General features: G+C 48.6%; 1 protein-coding gene across 1 annotated transcript in view; it reads left to right on the forward strand.

Annotated features, from left to right (window-relative positions):
• The window catches only part of FOSL2 (FOS like 2, AP-1 transcription factor subunit), a 30040-nt gene extending 21808 nt beyond the window's left edge, over window positions 1-8232 (forward strand). Inside the window, exons 3-4 of the mRNA XM_038751725.1 lie at window positions 2640-2747; window positions 4859-8232. Of these exons, the coding sequence (XP_038607653.1) occupies window positions 2640-2747; window positions 4859-5374 (624 nt within the window). The 3' untranslated portion in view covers window positions 5375-8232. The remainder of the gene's footprint in view (window positions 1-2639; window positions 2748-4858) is intronic.
• The last annotated feature ends 10525 nt before the right edge of the window (window positions 8233-18757 follow it).

Genomic DNA, 18757 nt, shown 5'->3' on the forward strand with positions numbered 1-18757 from the left:
CTTGGTGCCATTATCCAGATGGGGCTGGTTTGGCTATAACTGCCAGCTTGATGAGGAGGCATGGATCATGTCCTCTGACTTTTTTATGATATTTAATAAGTCCTTAAAATGTGCCAGGCACTGTACTAAGCACTGGGCTAGATATAAGCTACTCAGGTTGGATACAGTCCATGTTCTACATGGGGCTCACCGTCTTAACCTTCCTTTTCCAGATGAGGTAACTGAGGCATAGAGAAATGAAGTGATCTGCCCAAGTTCACTCAGCAGATGAGTGGCAGAGTCAGGTTTAGAACCCAGGTCTGTTGTACTTCCAGGCCTAAGCTCTATCCCGGAGACCACACTGCTCCTCAAGCCTTGCTGCCCAAATGGAAGGGAGATCCTGGGTACCGAGGGCCCGGGGTCCGATAGGTGCCATTCAGGATTCTCTGTCATCCGCCTGACTCTGGCACCACTTGTCTCTGTTGCACACTGTTTTTAGCACCAGTGGGCAGTGGTTATGGAAGTAGCAGGGCTGATTTTCCGAAGGCCCACCAGATTAGGAAAAGCTCACGGTCGTTGTAACCAACACTGCCAAGATGAGTATGGTAAGCACACACAGACTGGCAGTCTCCTGATGGTAGATTCAGGTTTACTCTGAAGCTGCCAGTAATAATAATAATAATAATAATGGTATTTGTTAAGCGCTTACTATGTGCAAAGCACTGTTCTAAGCGCTGGGGAGGTCACAAGGTGATCAGGTTGTCCCATGGGGGGCTCACAGTCTTAATCCCCATTTTACAGATGAGGGAACTGAGGCACAGAGAAGTTGTGACTTGCCCAGAGTCACACAGCTGACAGTTGGTGGAGCCGGGATTTGAACCCATGACCTCTGACTCCAAAACCCGTGCTCTTTCCACTGAGCCACGCTGCTTCTCGTGGGGAAACCTCGTTGATATATGGAAACTGCTGAGTGGAGCATCACTGACAGACGACCTATTTTGATCTGTATCAAGCCACCTGCTCTCTCCCAAGCCATGCCTGGGGATGAAGCCAAATTCTGCAAGTCCCCTAAAAACCCTTTAATTCTGCTTAAAAGCCTTGATGAGTTAGGCTTCCTTGCCACCCCACTGTATTTGCTTAGAGCCAGTATGACCCAGTGGCTGGAACATTGTCCTGGGAACCAGAAGGACCTGGGTTCCAGTCCAGCTCTGCCACTTGTCTGCTGTTTGTGACCGTGGCCAAGTCACCTCACTTCTCTGTGCTGCAGTTATCTGGAAAATGGGGATTAAGACTGTGAGCCCCATAAGGGCCAGAGACTGTGTCCAACCTGATTATCTTGTATCTACCTCAGTCCTTAGAACAGTGCTTGACACATAGTAAGCACTTAAATATCATGATTATTATTATCTTGTGGGAGCCCAGGTGATGTCCAGGACAGAAAATGTCATCACATACAGTCCTAGCATCTCCATCTCGTGGGATGGATTCCCATGGGTGGAGCCCAAAGGGCTAAGACCCAAAGCATCCCAGATGCCACTGTTACTGTTCTGGGTTTAAGAGTCATGTTCTCCCCAAGCATGCAGGCAACCCATTAGAGCTGGGAAGAGCTTTTCCCTGCTTAGGTCTCCTCCCTCAGTTGCTCCAGGCCAATTGCGTTCCCTCCTTGTCCCTTAGTTTCCTCCTTTGCAAACAGGGATAATGAAGCTTGCCCAGCTGACAGGCTGTTAGGAGAGGTAATTAGCCTGGGTTTGGAAGAAGCTGCTTACGGGGGTGGGGTTGGGTCTGCCTCTCCTGGGATGGGTGCATTTCCAGCTATTCCCAAGGCAAAGCCTCGGAGTTGACGCGGAATGATCGCTTCCCTCCTGGGAAGGCCGGACCCGGAGTCTACATCTTCTGGCTTGCTGGAAGACCTCAGACCTCTCTCTCTTCCAGGCTTCTGACACCTCCTGCCCAGGTTTGCCTGGTTTAGACCTCTGGCCGCGGTTGAGAACCAGCCTGAAGCCTTAAACATCTACTTGGTGGCCAGGCCTACAGCCTCCTCCCCTTCCCCTATGTGGCCCTGTGGAAAGACTAAGGGCCTGAAAGTTAGAAGACTGGGATTCTTATCCCGGGTAAACCACTTGCCTGCTGTGTGACCTTGGACAAGTCACTTCACTTCTTTGTGCCCTAGTTTCCTCATCCTTAAAATGAGGATTCAAGACCTCCCTCCTACTCAGGCTGGGAGGCCCATGTAGGAGGGAACTGTGTCTGACTTGGTTATCTGTATCTACCCCAGTGCTTGGCACTTAGTCTTAACAAATACCACAAGTAGTATTATTATTATTATTCCTCATGCTAAACCCCTTCTCTCTTCCTCCCCTTCCTGCCCTCACCTCTCTACCCCACAACCAGACCCTCTAGACTGTAAGCTCATTGTGGGCAGGGAATGTGTTTGTTTATTGTTGTGTGGTACTCTCCCAAGCACTAACTACAGTGCTTTGCACAGAGTAAGCTCTCAATAAATACGATTGACTGACTGACTCTGCATCTCCTCCTTCCGTGATTTAAATTCCATTTAAAAGCAAACTCGGGGGAGCTATTCCATCGGTTCTTACTGTTGGCCTCTCTCTCTCCCCTCCACCCCTCGCCTGGTCCTGCCTCCACCTCCGAACCCAATCCAGCTGTCCCCCGAGGAGGAAGAGAAGCGAAGGATCAGGAGGGAGCGGAACAAACTAGCTGCTGCCAAGTGCCGGAACCGGCGCCGGGAGCTGACGGAGAAGCTGCAGGCGGTAAGTCCTTTGGTGGCGATCCCCTGTCTCTCCCAGCCCCTCGACGGCGCTCGCCTGGATGCCACGCCGGGCCGAGAGAGGCCAGGCGGGTCAGGGCGGGTCCCATTCCATGACCCGAGGGCCAGCTCAGGCCTGCCTCTCCAGACGCTTGGTCCTCCCCTTCCCTCCACCCCCAGCCCCGGGGAGGAAGCGGGTTTCTGGGAGGCTGGGCTCTGGCTTTGTGCTTCTCGTTACTAATAGGGACAACTTTTCCCCACTCTGCTCTTTTGCCTCACCTCCCTGCTGTAGGCCTCCTCAGGAGGGCTTCAGTGTTGGGGGAAATCTCTCCTGTGATGGATGTTTTTCCAGCGGTTCACTCGGCAAGAAATCTGGAGGTTTTGTAGCCAAATTGTCGGCTTCCTCCAAATGGCCGGGACCAGGGCCTGCATCTCTTTGCCTTCTCTCTCGTTTCCTCCATCCGCAGGGACCATCAGCCCCTGCCCCCTGCAGCCCTGATGAACCAAGCTCTGTGGGCTTGGAGAGTCATGCTCTCTGGTCCTTGGGAGTCCATAATAATAATAATAATAATAATAATGACATTTATTAAGCACCCACTATATGCAAAGCACTATTCTAAGCACTGGGGAGGTTACAAGGTGATCAGGTTGTCCCACGGGGGGCTCACAGTCTTAATCCCCATTTTACAGATGAGGTGACTGAGGCCCAGAGAAGTTAAGTGACTTGCCCAAAGTCACACAGCTGACAATTGGCGGAGGTGGGATTAGAACCCGTGACCTCTGACTCCAAAGCCAGGGCTCTTTCCACTGAGCCACGCTGCTTCTGTTATAGTAATAATAGTAATAATGGCACTTGTTAAGTGCTTACCATGTGCCAAACACTGTTCTAAGCAAGTTGGACACGGGGCTCACACTCTAAATCCCCATTTTACAGATGAGGAAAATGAGGCCCAGAGAAGTTAAGTGACTTGCCCAAGGTAACACAGTAGATTAGTCTATGACTCCTCTCTCCATGCTCCCCTCCTCACCATCCCCTTAATAATACTAATACTACTACTACTACTAATGGTATTTGTTAAGCACTTACTGTGTGCTAAGCACCATTCTAAGCGCTGGGGTAGATACAAGTTATTCAGGTTGTCTTAATCCCCATTTTACAGATGAGGTAACTGAGGCACAGAGAAACTAGGTGACTTGCCCAAAGTCACACAGCTGACAAGTGGCGGAGCTGGGATTAGAACTCACGACCTCTGACTCCCAAGCTCTTGCTCTTTCCACTGAGCCATGCTGCTTCTCATTAACCATCCAGGATCATGGCAGTGGGCTTCCCGTCCCTTGAGGTGGGTAGGAAAAGGGGGTTGTTCATTGTAGAGTCGCCTCAGGAGCAGACTCTGCAGACAACAAACAGACAAAGCAGGGAGAAAGGCAGTCCCCCACCTCATCCAGCCCAGCGGAAAAGATTGTGGCCCTCCCGAACAAAGAAGAAGCCAGTCTCCCTCCCCCGTGGCGGCTCTCCCTGCCCGCCGCCTCCTTCGCACCTGACGGGCAGAGTTCCTATGTTCCTCTTTGAGCTGTGCACCTTGCTTCTCCGCACAAGGGCTCCTCAGCCACATCCTCCACAGGAAATCTCTGCAGCCGGAGTCCGTGACGCTCACCAGGCCCCCGAGAACAACGGAAACCATTTGTTTCCCCTGAGCGTTTGACGTTCTAGTAGGTGCGACTCTAACCTTCCGCTGCTGCTGTCCCTGACCTGGAGCCCATGGGCCAGACCAGAAACTCCCAAGCTTAACCCTTCGAAGAGCCACTTAAAAAGGCTCTTACGGGACTCAGCTCTTTCTAGCCTGGCAGCGGAGAGCCTCTGGGGAGACTAGAGAGTGAGGGGGAGGAAAGGGGGATGAGAAGGGAAAGGAGAAACCCCGACGCTTCCCATTACAAAACCTTGCTCGATAAGCCTATTTATGTGCTAGCTGGGACCCACTCAATTCGTCATTTCCCCCGAGACCAGGAAGAGGCTGGGGGCGGCCCCCGGCCGGGGTCTGACCCATTCACCCAGAGCAGATCGCCGGGGCTCCCATTGCCGCTAGGGCCTGACTCATTCCTCCTTCCCCATCCCAGGAGACCGAGGAGCTGGAGGAGGAGAAGTCGGGCCTGCAGAAGGAGATTGCGGAGTTGCAGAAGGAGAAGGAGAAGCTGGAATTCATGCTGGTGGCCCACGGGCCCGTGTGCAAGATCAGCCCGGAGGAGCGTCGCACCCCACCCTCGCACGGCCTCCAGCCCATGAGAACCGGGGGCGGGGCGGCCACTGTGGTGGTCAAGCAGGAGCCCCTGGAGGAGGAGAGCCCCTCGTCGTCCTCTTTGGCCCTGGACAAGGCCCAGCGGTCAGTCATCAAGCCCATCAACATCGCGGGGGCCTTCTATGGAGAGGAGCCCTTAAACACACCCATCGTGGTGACCTCGACTCCTGCCATCACCCCGGGCACCTCCAATCTGGTCTTCACTTACCCCAACGTGCTGGAGCAGGAGTCGCCCGTGTCCCCATCGGAATCATGCTCCAAGGCTCACCGCAGAAGCAGCAGCAGCGGAGACCAGTCCTCAGACTCACTGAACTCTCCCACTCTCCTGGCCTTGTAACCCAGCGGGCCTTCTGTCCTTGCTGGCACCAGAGGGGACGGGCCCTCTGGAAGCCACCTTCTCCCTTCTCCCCTGCCTTCTTCTCGGGGAGCAAGACCGTCAAGCACATTGGGGTGGCGGGAGCGGGGAGCCTGCGAGGGCCCTTCCCGACCCTGGGGAGGAAGCCGTGGGACTCAGTTCCAGAGAGTAAGAGGACGCAAGGGCAGGGTCAACTGGGAGCAACGGGGAGCATCTGAGTTTGAGAGGCCCTGCCTGTGCCCCCTCCGAGGCAACTCTGTTCATCTTTGGTGGACTCTGGCACCCCAGCGACACCCCTCTCCGCCCACCCACCTCACCCTCCTCGGAGGGGGTGGATAGGCGACCCAGGAGCTGGAAGTTGGCCTGGATGGTTCCCTTCCCTTTGTTACAATAATGAATCTGGAGCGATGGTTCCTTCCCCTTTCCCCTCCCTGGCAATCCCCAGCATGCTCAGTGCCTTCTGTTAGCTATTCGTACGCCTCTCCTCCTCCTTTTCCTGCCCCATCCCTCTCCCGCTCTTTGGGTTTCAAACTTGCCATGACATTTCATCCAGAGGGGTCCGAACTCTAAAGATTTTGTTAATGCCCATCAATGCTGGTGGAGGCTTGGGTTAAGTGCTTCGCCTGGAGCCCCCTGCCCTGGGGAAGTCGTCTGTGGAGTCCAAGTTTTGGGGCGCCTGGCCTTTACGAAACAAACAGATAGCACGACACCGAAGCCCGCTCAGAGCCACCAAGGAGAGTCCACTGCTTCCTGGAGGCTGAGTCCTCGCTTTTCACCCATCCTCACCCCCTGACCCTTCCCTAACACCACTTCTCCCTTACAGCGTGGTTCTAGGGGGAGATGGAGTAAGCGAGAAGGTAGGGGCCGCCTTGCACATGTGCGGCAAAGATCGGCTTTGCTAAACGCCCCATTACTGGGCCAGGAAGGTTGCCAACGAAGCCGCGTGGGTGCCAGAGCCGGCTTCTGGCTCACCCTCTGGAGCAGGGCGTCTCCTGTAATTACTGCCTCTTCTCTCCTGCCCGTAGAGGCTTCCCACCCCGGGAATAACGCATTACTCCCTGCCCATCCCCCCGGCTCCTCCTCCTCCTCCTTCCCTCTTCCATCCGCCCACCCCAGCTCGGGTGACGCCACACATGGAGGTTTAACGAGCGTGGGCCCCAGACCCTCTACTGGTGCGTGTGGAGGTGGGGGCCCCTCCCCAGCTCGGATTAGGCCATGAAAGAACGTTTGCTGAGGATGAAAAGGGAGAGGGTGGACCGAGGGGGTGGGGGTTGCCGCTTGGCGGCAGAATTCTGGCTCCCAGGGCCAAACGCAGCTCACAGCCCTTCTGCCTTTACTTGTCTTGGTCGTTCTGTGGCGGGGAACTGCTGCCCTTGGTGGTGATTTGCTTCGTGATGGATTGAGAGCTTCTTCGTGTTTTTGTTTTGGTGTTCTCCCTTTCTCTTCTGGTCCCCTGACCAGTCCTGAGCACCAGTCCGGCTGAGCTCCCTTTTCCAGAGCAGAGCGCCCTGCTTCATGACTCCAGGGAAACTCTCCTGGGCCGGCGGCAAGGACACAACCGCTGCTACTGCAGCACGGTTGAAGCTTTGGGAAGCTGGGAAGAGGATGATCCTGCAGGAGTAAAATGATCTTCTTTTAATCCCTTTCCCAGTTCAGTGCAGAACAATCCATTTTTAACATTCCTTGTCTCTACCGGAGCACCAGACCCTCATGTCCTGGGACCACCCCCAGAGTCAAACCTCAAATGGCCCCTGGTCTGTGACTAAGCAAAGGACCAAAAGCAATAGTGCCCAGTGGTGTGATTTTCTTGTATCTACCCCAGCGCTTAGTACAATGCTTGCCGCCATCGTTATGATTATGATTATTGACCCGATCTTCTCAGAATCAACATTGTAGCTGGTGTCTTGACTCAGGCTAGTGTTGATCACCTTAGAGAGAGAGAAAGAGAGTGTGTATGTCTGGCCATTTGAAAATATTTCACTTGGGTCTTCCCTTTGCCCAACACAGATTGCTGTGTGTTAACCTAAGCCGTGGCTTTTAGTCAACCAGGTTTGGGACCAGCAGTGGGCAAGAACCAGCAGACCTGAAGAAAGACCCATCGTAGACCCTTGGCGCTCCTTTCCTTGTCTAGAATCTCTTCCCTCACTCTGGGGGAGATCTTCCTCAATGCTTAAAACTGCATTTAGAGAAGGCAAGATGTATGCTTCAGTGGTGACACCTCATTTTCATCAGAAGTGCTTTGCTGGTGTATTTTTTTCCATGGAGATGAATTTTTCTTCCAAAGCCCCTTTAAGCTAGAAAGGAGTGGGTATAATGATTGTCACTTCTAAGGAGTCATTGAGGAAATGGGGGCATTAGAGGGAGGGATCAGAGGCTGGGCCTAAGGTGGGATTAGAGAAATAGCCCCCATTTTCCCACCTCCATCCCCAGTCCTGCCACGGTGCAGGGGTACAGCTGAGATCAGAGAGACAGGGCATCAGACGGCTTGGTCCAAACTCTGTGACTGACCTGTCAGAAAATGGCTCTTGGGAGAGCTCAGTCTTTACCCGCCTGGCCCTGCATTGGAAGAGAGTCCTCACTGCTGGCTCTGGGGCATCCCCAGTGGGCATTCCTCGGCTGGGGGTGGTGGGGATGGGTAGAACTGGCAGACGACAGAAAGGATCTAAGAGCTACTCAGGAAATCTCCAGCAGGATCAAGGAGGAGAATTGATTGTTTAGCAAAAAGGACTCTCCTCAGGTCAGTCCTCTCAGTGGGTTAAGCGAATCACCAAAATGAGAAAGATGGCAGGAGCTCTCTTCCCTGGGAAGCCTTTCCCTATTTGTTGTCTGTTATATTGTACTCTCCCAAGTGGTTAGTACAGTGCTATGCACACAGTATGCTCAATAAATATGATTGATTGATTGCTGTTTCTGGGGTGTCTGCAGCCTGGGTTTAAATCTCTCAAGAGGTGGGCCCTTAACCTCTTTCCCATGGTGGCAGTCTCAGTGATTTTAACCTAATAAAGCCACCTCTCGGTGCCAGCAACCAGATTTTCCCCCTTCCTCATTCTGACTCCCAGTTCAGGGGAGCCTCAGACTCGAGAGGCAGAGAGACACCTTTGGGTAGACTGCAGTCCCCAGGTCTGACTGAGAAAATGCTGGAGAGACCCCAAGCTTCTCCAGGGGTGAGAGGCTCCTCATTGCTATTGCACCTTATTACATCTTTTCTTTGAAGGTATTTGTTAAGCACATACTATGTGTCTGGCACCGTATTAAGTGCTGGGGTAGACACAAGCTAATCAGGTCGAACGCAATCCCTGTCCCACATGGAGCTCACAGTCTTAATCCCCATTTTACAGGTGAGGTGACTGAGGCACAGAAAAGAAAAGTGGCTTTCCTATGGTCACACAGCAGCGGAGCCGAGATTAGAACCCAGGTCCTTCTGATTCCTAGACCCATGCCCTGTCCATTACGCCAGGCTGCTTCTCTTTCACTTATTCATGGGGCAAAGACGAAGCCTGCCTGAAGGCTGTGGTCAGTCAGATCTCTAAACTAGCTCCCTCCCCCCCACCCTGCCAATTTCCAAACTCCTCCATCTTTCCCACCGTGCAGACCCTTATTCCTTAATCCCACCTGGACAACATGCCGGTTGCTTGAAGTGTTGTGGAGCCCAGGGAACCAGTGTGCTGGGGCCAGTAGGGCGTATGTTTTGTCATTTTATTTTAAAGACTTAACTAAACTTGTCTGAAACTTTATTTTTGCTGCTTTCTGCTTATTTAATCCTCCTGGCGCTCATCTTAAAAGCCAACATCTCATTATTTATTGGCAGGCAAACGTGTGTGTGTGTGTCTGCTATTAAGAATTGAAAAGAAAACCCAGTCAGCCCACTACTCATTTAGCATCCTCCCATGCTCCTGTTTTTTCTAGCGTGCAAATGAAAAAATGGTTTGCTTTTTTAAAATCCACCATTTAAATCCATTCCGACAGCAACATGATCACAAAGGGCCGGTTCAAACATTTAGGGGGGGAAAACATCTACATTTGTTTCGTTATTTATTTATAATGTTTACATCTTCTTTGTGTTGTTCCAAACCTGAATACAAAATGAAAGCATTAAATTACTCAATTCTATGTTTTTGTAAGGTTTTTTTAGGTTTAACGACGTGTTTTCTTTTCAAAAACGGTTTGTGACTTTTACCTGTATAAACTGTATAAAAAGGTGTTCTGTACTAAAGATGCATTGTCAGTCCTCTTGGAACAGCAGCCAGAAAGAAGTCCAGCATTATAAGAAAACACAATGAAAGATTCCGCTCTGTTCCTCCAAAAATTGTTTTCTCCCTGTATGATTAAAAGTTTATGCCATTTATTCTAGTTTGTGATTAATTGATATCAAAGAAAGAAATCCTCGACTGTGTATAGAGAATGGGATCAGGGTTGTCGCATTGGGAGGAAAAGAAAGAGTTGTAAATATTTTGGTGAATACACAAAAATCATAGAGAATCTTGCATCTGTATTCGGGCTGTGTCAATGACGTAAAAAAGAGTTTACTTTCAGACCCTGGAGGCGAAACAAGTCTTAACAGATTCTTGGAGATCTATGGGGATTTTTAATTATTTTTTTTTTGGAGCACCATTCTGTTTCTGTTTTGGGTTATTTTTATTTGGCATGTTATGTCTGCACGGGTTGGAACCACGTCGCCATCGCAGACTGTAATTGAAGGGCAGGAGTTCAGTCAAGTGCCCAGGCGGTTCAGTTCCATAAAAGATCATTCCGGGCAATGCCCCTAACTGGAATTCTCCATTCTGACCCCTAATTGTGGCCCCCCAGGTAGTGACACAGTTTGTGATTTAACCTCTTTCAGACAGAAAGAGTGAATTTTTGCCCTGAGGAAGAAATATTCCAATAGAGAAGGCTCATAAAAGGGAACTGCTGAAGCAGGAACCTGAGTTCATGGTGTCTGAATCATTCGCAAATCCAAGACTATCTCAGTTATGAGACATCTCTGGTGTTTGTTTTCATTCTGTTATTTTACTGTAATACGGGCCTACAGTATTTGCACTAAAAAGAAAAGCTTGTTAGAAAAAAGCTTGCTGCTATGAAAGAAAGGACATATTAATTTTTTTTTGGTTTTGTTTTTTTAGGGTGGTTTTTTTTTTTGCTTTTTCAATTAAAACCCGGTAGCATTTTGTAGAATAAAATTAAGATTGAAAAAAGATTGATGTTTATTTTTTCCCACCCCAACCTCCATCTTCTACTTTCCTGCCCCCTTTCCACCTCTCATTCTAGTGCCCTCCGATTCCTGATCTGATAATTGGTGGTGGAGTTGTCTTCTTTTTTTGGCTGGCTGATGAATGGGCCGCAGGCTAGGGGTGGAGGAGATGAGCTTTCTAGCCCAGTCTCTGAAGAGGGGTCAGTCAGTCAATCGGATTTATTGAGCACTTACTGTGTGCAGAGCACTGTACTATGTGCTTGGGCAAGTACAATGTAACAGTAAACAGACACATTCCCTGCCTGCAATAAGCCTACAGTCTAGAGAAGCAGCGTGGCTCAGTGGAAAGAGCACGGGCTTTGGAGTCAGAGGTCATGGGTTCAAATTCCGGCTCCTCCAATTGTCAGCTGTGTGACTTTGGGCAAGTCACTTAACTTCTCTGTGCCTCAGTCACCTCATCTGTAAAACAGGGATTAAGACTGTGAGCCCCCCATGGGACAACCTGATCACCTTGCAACCTCCCCAGCGCTTAGAACAGTGCTTTGCACACAGGAAGTGCTTAATAAATGCCATTATTATTATTATTGTTAGAGGGGGAGACAGACATTAATATAAATAAATAAATTACAGCTATGCCCACTGTTGGGTAGGGACTGTCTCTATATGTTGCCAACTTGTACTTCCCAAGCACTTAGTACAGTGCTCTGCACACAGTAAGCGCTCAATAAATACGATTGATGATGATGATGATGTACATAAGTGCTGTGGGTCTGGGAGTGGAGCTGAATGAAGGGAGCAAATCTGGGCAACAGACAGGAGAAGAGGAAAGGAGGGCTCTTGGAGGAGATGTGCCTTCAAAGAGGCTTTGAAGTTGAGGGTAGTAATTGTCTAGGGAGGACTTTCCAGGCCAGAGGCAGGACATGGGCCTCATCTAAAAGGAGCAGAGGCAACAGTGATCTATGATTCCTGGAAAAAGCAGCATGGCCTGGTGGATAGAGCATGGGCCTGGGTATCAGAAAGTCATGGGTTCTAGTTCCTGTTCCTTCAGTTGTCTGCTGTGTGACCTTAGGTAAGTCACTCAATTCTCCTTGCCTCATTTACCTCATCTGTAAAACGGGAATTGAGACTGGGAGCCCCATATGGGACAGGGATCGTGTCCAGCCCGATTTGCTTGTAACCACCCCAGCACTTAGAACACTTCCTGGCACATAGTAAGCACTTAACAAATACCACAGTTACCATTATTATTGCTTAACTTCTCTGGGCCTCAGTTCCCTCATCTGTAAAATGGGGATTAAGACTGTGAGCTCTATGTGGGACAGGAACTCTGTTACAACCTGATTATCTTGTATCTATCCCAGTGCTTAGAACAGTGCCTGGCACATAGTAAATGTTTAACAAGTACAATTACTAATAATTTTTATAAAGAGAGGGCAACACCAAAGACCGCCATCCAGAGAAAGTCTCTCCGGAAACCAACCGGATGCCCCCATTCTGATGATATTTCCTGGACAGACCTGGGCCTGTGGTGATGGTGCTTGTCAATCACATTTTGAACAGGTCAGTGAAATGAGAGTGTCTTGAGGGTTAACAGGAGTTCCCCCTTTCCTTCTGTAATTCAACCACTGACCAGCTCTTTTGTGACACAGCAGGAAATGCCTGCAGGAAATGCCTTCCTAGAGTCAAACAAGTGGACTTCAATTGTAGATATTTTAGTAATGAATTATGCGCTCCTACTTCACTTCTTCTAGTGCCTTTCATCTGAAATTATGTGAAAGAGTCATCTTGCCTGAGACTAGAGACAGTGCCTTTCCTGTGCACTGTCACAGTACTGTGACAACTGAATGCAATGCACTGTACTAAACATTTGGGAGGGTTTGAACAGAAGGATGAGATGCATTCCCTGCCCAAATGGGATGCCAACATTTTATACAGTCTCTAGTAGAATGCTTTCAAGTATACTGCTAACATGGTAACATTCGTCCAGGCTTTGGGTCGACCATTAGGCCAGGAGCAATCCCCTCTTCTACAAGGTGGTTGGGAGATTATGCTTTGAAAATTCGGCCAAATTCATACTGTACTTTCGTTCTTTGGAACACCAAGCCCTTGTTTCTCCAAACTCAAAATGGAAAAAAAAAGAGTTGGGGAGAGGAGAGTTGAAGAAAGAGATTGACGTCCTGGGGAGCTTTTTAGTTCTGCATTTATTTGACCTACAAGTATCTGTGCATGTAGAAGAGAGGGTGGTTACTCACCACATAATATGGTACTATGGTCCTTCCTTGATTCGGAAGTGGAAATCTTGAGGACTAGCGAGAAGAGATAAGACACTGCTGGTTGCAGGGGTGGGAAGAACAAGGGCCTGGGGGTAGGAGGACCTGGGTTCTAATCCCACCTCCTCCCTATACCTGCTGTGTGACGTGGGCAAGTCATTTAACTTCTCTGTGCCTTAGTTTCCTCATCTTCAAAATGAGAATTGAAGACCTGTTCTCCCTCCTACTTAAACTAAGCCCCACGTGGTACTTGATTATCGTGTATCTATCCCAGTGCTTAGTAAAGTGCTTGACACATAGTTAACAAATGCCACAATTATTATTACTATTTTTATTTTTATTATCATCATCACATCAGGTTCTCTCTGACCAAGCCCTGGTCTAGCTGACTATCCCTCCTACTTTCTCTGGACATCTCATGGATTATGGTTCAGTGGTTGTGTGCTACCAGAATTAATGGATTTAAAGGGCAATCCATTTCAATTTTCTTTTTGGAAGAGGGAGGCTGAGGGAGAATCTGGAAAATATATAAATGGAGAACGAGCTTTGCCTGGGTTTCAGCTCTCTGGAAATTTGCCCAGATACTTAGTACTGTGTCAACCCCGGAGTCAAGGCTTCAAGTCCAGCAGGCCCTGCAAGCAATAATTTCCAATCAATCAAACAATCAATCAGTGGTATTTATTGAGAGCTTACTTTGTGCAGAGTACTGTCAATTCCCTCTCCCTGACTCTTTCTTTCTGGATCTGTCTCATTTCTAGACTTGCTGTAGTTTAGCATTCAGGCAACTGGTTCCTGTCCCACGTGGGACTCACAGTCTAAGTGGAATAATAATTAATAATAATAATTACGGTGTTTGTTAAGCACTTACTTATGTGCCAGGCACTGTACTAAGCACTGGAGTAGATACAAGCAAATCGGGTAGGACACAGTCCCTGTCCCATGTGGGGCTCACAGTCTCAATCCCCATTTTACACATGAGGTCACTGAGGCCCAGAGGAGTGAAGTGACTTGCCCAAGGTCACACAGCAGACATGTGGCGGAGCCAGGATTAGAACCCATGACCTCTGACTCCCAAGCCGGGGCTCTATCCATCACGTCATGCTGCTTCTCTAGAAGGGAGAATAGATGTTGAATCCCCATTCTACAGTTGAGGAAACTGAGGCATGGAGAAGTTAACTGACTTGCTGAGGGTCACACAGCAGCAAGTGGTGGAGCCGAATTAGAACTCAGGTCCTCTGTTTCCCAGGCCCGTGCTTTTTCTACGAGGCTATGCTGCTTCAACTCCTTCCAATCTGCTCTTCCTTGTAATGTGACAAATACTACCTACTCCCAGGTATGCTATAACACGCTTACATTTCGTGCTTCAGGTGTAATGATTCAGGTGTAACTCAATGGAAGATTCAGGAAATATTCTTTCCACAACCTAAGTCTGTTTTGGTATAGAGCACTACCCACAAATTCGTATGTGTGACACAATACACAGATTTAGTGTAGGAATAAATGGGATGCACATGAGCAATAATAATAATTGTGGTATTTTTAAAGTGCTTATTATGTGCCAAGTACTTGGGTAGATACAAGATATTCAGAATGGGTACAGTCCCTGTCCCCAGTTTGAGGAGGGAGACCAAGTATTGTATCCCCATTTTACAGATGAGGCAATAGAGACCCTGAGAAGTTAAATGACTTGCCCAAGGTCATACAGCAGCCAATCAGTAGAGTAAGGATCAGAACCGTGTCCTCACTATCAATCTTGTGCTCTTTCGACTAGGTCATGCTGTTTCTCAAGGGGACCGCCAAAGCATGAAGCTGCTATATTTCCCAGCCTCTGTCTCAGCATCACTGTGCTGTACTGTGAAATACTTTGGGTTTCTTTGAGCTTTTGCAACCTTGATATATTTAAAATAGTAAAATCACAAGTGACAAGGATGTAAAGTCTTCTGCTAGTGGAGGACATATCAACCATATAGGAATTTGTAACAGAAATGATCAGTCACGGCCAAAATCTTCAAACCACCATCCCCTTAACCAATTACTTTCTGATGACTCCACGGTTTGTATATTGCAAATTTTTTCCTATAACACGGAACTCTTGAAGAACACAACTCCCATTTTGAAGGAGAACTCCCTGTACTGTTAAACTCAGCCCTCAAACAATAACATCATTTTGGATTTACAACACACCTCTCTTCCAAGAGTCCAAAGAGGTTGGATAGATTGGATTTTTAGACTGTGAGCCCACTGTTGGGTAGGGACTGTCTCTATATGTTGCCAATTTGTACTTCCCAAGCGCTTAGTACAGTGCTCTGTACATAGTAAGCGCTCAATAAATACGATTGATGATGATGATTGGATTGGATTGGATTGGAGAGAAATGGGAGGAGGATTAGAGGGAAAAGTTAAGTAGGTTAAACATCCATGACTTTGTGATTGGATGTCTTACAGGGGAGCCATCACCACTTTACTCCTTTCTCTTTGGGGTCCACTCTAAAAGCACCCTGGGCTAGATAGATAGAAATTTCATGGGTTTTATGTTCTTTTCCATTAACAATAATCTCTCTTCCCATGCACTTAACTTTCTTTTTAACCAACACAGTGTCATAGCTTTCTCAGGTAGCTCTAACCCCAGGTGTCTTTTCTGGTGATTTGATTCCACTGGAGGAACAAACAGAAACCCGAATTCTGTTCTTCCTTCTCTAATCCACAAATTTTTTTAATGGTACTTGTTAAGCACTTATTATGTGTCAAGCACTGTTCTACGCACTAGAGTAGATCCAAGTTAATTAGGTTAGATTTAGTCCCCGTCCCACGTGGGGCTCACAGCCTGCGTAGGAGGGAGTACAGGTATTGAATCTCCATTTTGTAGATGAGGAGGATGAGTCACAGAGAAATGACTTGTCCAAGTTCAAACAGCTGGTAAGCGGCGGAGCTGCGATTAAGAACCCAGGCCCTCTGGCTCTCAGGCCCGTGCTTTATCCACTAGGCCACGGCTGCTTCCACCTTCCCTTCATGGCCTGGTTTTTCCCACTTTTGCTTCCCTCTGAGCTTTTCTTGGAAAGAGGAGCAGGGCAACGTGTCGACGGGGAGTGGAGGCGGCTGCTTCTTCTGGTTTTCACTTCCTCTTCTTCGGAAAGACAAGGTCCGGGATGCTGACTGTGCACATGGCAGGGAGGCAAGGCGGGATGGAGACGGCAGGTGTGACCGGCTTTTACCAGTTCTGCAGAGGAGATAGTTGTCCCTGCCTCAGCAAGAACAGGGTGTCAACACGGGGCCAGTCCCGGAAATGTCGACCGAATTTCAGTTTCAAGTAAGGGTGGGGGCTGTCCCTCGTTTTGAAGCAGAGAGTCAGTGTTTCACGGAGAAAGATGAGAAGATGCATCACAGCCTGACCCAGGGGGTGGTCCATGCCTGCAGATTGGCTAACACCCACAGAGGTGTTTTGGGCTAACAACCACCACGGCTTTATTCAGCAGGGTGTTGGGATCACCGTTTCTGTCAGGGCGTCTTCTGTGAAGACAGGTCATGGTGACGACTGTCTAAGATTGCGTTCTCCCTACCTGGGTTCTGAGTGGGTGAATGAAGCAGTATCATGCCTGGAGTGACGTGAAAGTGTTGTATTGTACTTTCCTAAGTGTTTATACAGTGTGCTACACAGCAGTGTGGCCTAGTGGTTAGAGCACAAGACTGGGAGTCAGAGGACCTGGGTTCTAATCCCAGCCCTGCCACTTGCCTGCTGTGTGACCTTGGGCCAGTCACTCAAGTTCTCTGGACCTCAGTTTCCCCATCTGTAAAATGGGGGTTGAATACCTGTTCTCCCACCTAGACATTGAGCCCCATGTCCATCATCCATCAATCGTATTTATTGAGCGCTTACTGTGTGCAGAGCACTGTTCTAAGCGCTTGGGGAGTACAAGTTGGCAACATATAGAGACGGTCCCTACCCAACAGTGGGCTCACAGTCTAAAAGGGACAGTCTAAAAGGGCCATGTGAGTCAGTTCCATGTGAGTCAGGGACTGTGTCTGACTTGATTATCCAGTATCTACTATAGTGCTTTGCACTGAGCAAGCGCTTAACAGATACCACGATTATTACAATTGAATCCGTCAATCAGTAGTATTGATTGAGGGCCTTCTGTGTGCAGAGCGCTTGTACTAAACACTTGAGGGAGAAGAACAGAAACAGAAGACGTGCGATCTCTGGCCCCAGAGCTTTCAATCAAATGGGGGTGACAGATAGATAGAATCTACTTACAGGCATTGGGACCAAGCATCCCAAGAGTCTCTTGCCTCCAGCCCTGGCTAGAAAGGGTGACCTGGGATGCTTCAACAGTCAGGAAGGTAGTGCTGTTTAAACTGTAAATAACTTTTTGGGTATAATCTGCTCCTTTTAGTAGGGCTCCAATCGGCCTGCTTCAGCACTGGAGGTAATAATAATAATAATAATAATAATAACAATAATATTGATATTTGTTAAGTGCTTACTATGTGCCAAGCACTGTTCTAAGCGCTAGCGTAGATGCAAGGTAATCAGGTTGTTCCACGTGGGGCTCACAGTCTTCATCTCCATTTTACAGATGAGGTAACTGAGGCACAGAGAAGTTAAGTGACTTGCCCAAAGTCAAACAGCTGACAAGTGGCGGAGCTGGGATTCGAACCCATGACCTCCAACTCCCAAGCCTGGGCTCTTTCCACTAAGCCACGCAGGGATCTTGCTGAGAAGGGTACTTGTCTCGACTGGCCAGGCCTGGGTAAATTCTTCCCATGGAGAATGTGCATTCATCCTCCCTGCCACCTGCCCCACCTCTGAGTTGTTGGAAGCCTGCTGGGAAGAGGCTTCCTTGTCACCCAGAGTGGCCACTACTACAGGGCCTTAGCATGACTTCAGCCTCCACGTCCTCCCTCTCTCCTCCCACCACCAATAGTAGCACCGCATCTAGCTTTACTTCTATTTATTCTGATGACTTGACACCTGTCCACATGTTTTGTTTTGTTGTCTGTCTCCCCCTTCTAGACTGTGAGCCCGTTGTTGGGTAGGGACCATTTCTATATGTTGCCAACTTGTACTTCCCAAGTGCTTAGTACAGTGCTCTGCACACAGTAAGTGCTCAATAAATACGATTGAATGAATGAATGAATGAATGAATGGCCTAGTGGATAGAGCACTGGCTTGGGAGTCGGAAGGACTCTTATCCTGGCTTTGCCACTAGTCTGCTGTGTGACCTTTACTTCACTTCTCTGTGCCTCATTCATTCATTCATTCAATCGTATTTATTGAGCGCTTACTGTGTGCAGAGCACTGTACTAAGCATTGGGAAGTACAAATCAGCACCATATAGAGACGATCCCTACCCAACCTCAATCACCTCATATGTAAAATGGGGACTGAGACTGTGAGCGCCATGTGGGACTACCTCCAACCTAATAACCTTGTATCTACCCCAGTGTTTAGAACAGTGCTTGACACATAGTAAGTGCTTAAATACCTTCATTATCATCATCTTCCCCCTGCCCGAGTTCTTCCGTTTCTGCATGTCATAGCAACTCAATCAATTTATGGTATTTATTGAGCGCTTGCTGTGGGCAGAGCACTGTACTGAGTGCTTGGGAGAGTACGACACAACAGAGTTGATTAGACATGTTCGGAGGCCTTCCCAGACTGAGCCCCCTCCTTCCTCTCCCCTTCCTCCCCCTCCCCGTCCCCCCCACCTTACCTCCTTCCCCTCCCCACAGCACCCATATATATGTATATATGTTTGTGCATATTTATTACTCTATTTATTTTATTTGTTCATATTCATTCTATTTATTTTATTTTGTTAATATGTTTTGTTTTGTTCTCTGTCTCCCCCTTCTAGACTGTGAGCCCACTGTTGGGTAGGGACCATCTCTATATGTTGCCAACTTGTA

This window comes from Tachyglossus aculeatus, chromosome 9 (assembly GCF_015852505.1).
Source record: "Tachyglossus aculeatus isolate mTacAcu1 chromosome 9, mTacAcu1.pri, whole genome shotgun sequence".
Lineage (NCBI taxonomy): Eukaryota > Metazoa > Chordata > Mammalia > Monotremata > Tachyglossidae > Tachyglossus > Tachyglossus aculeatus.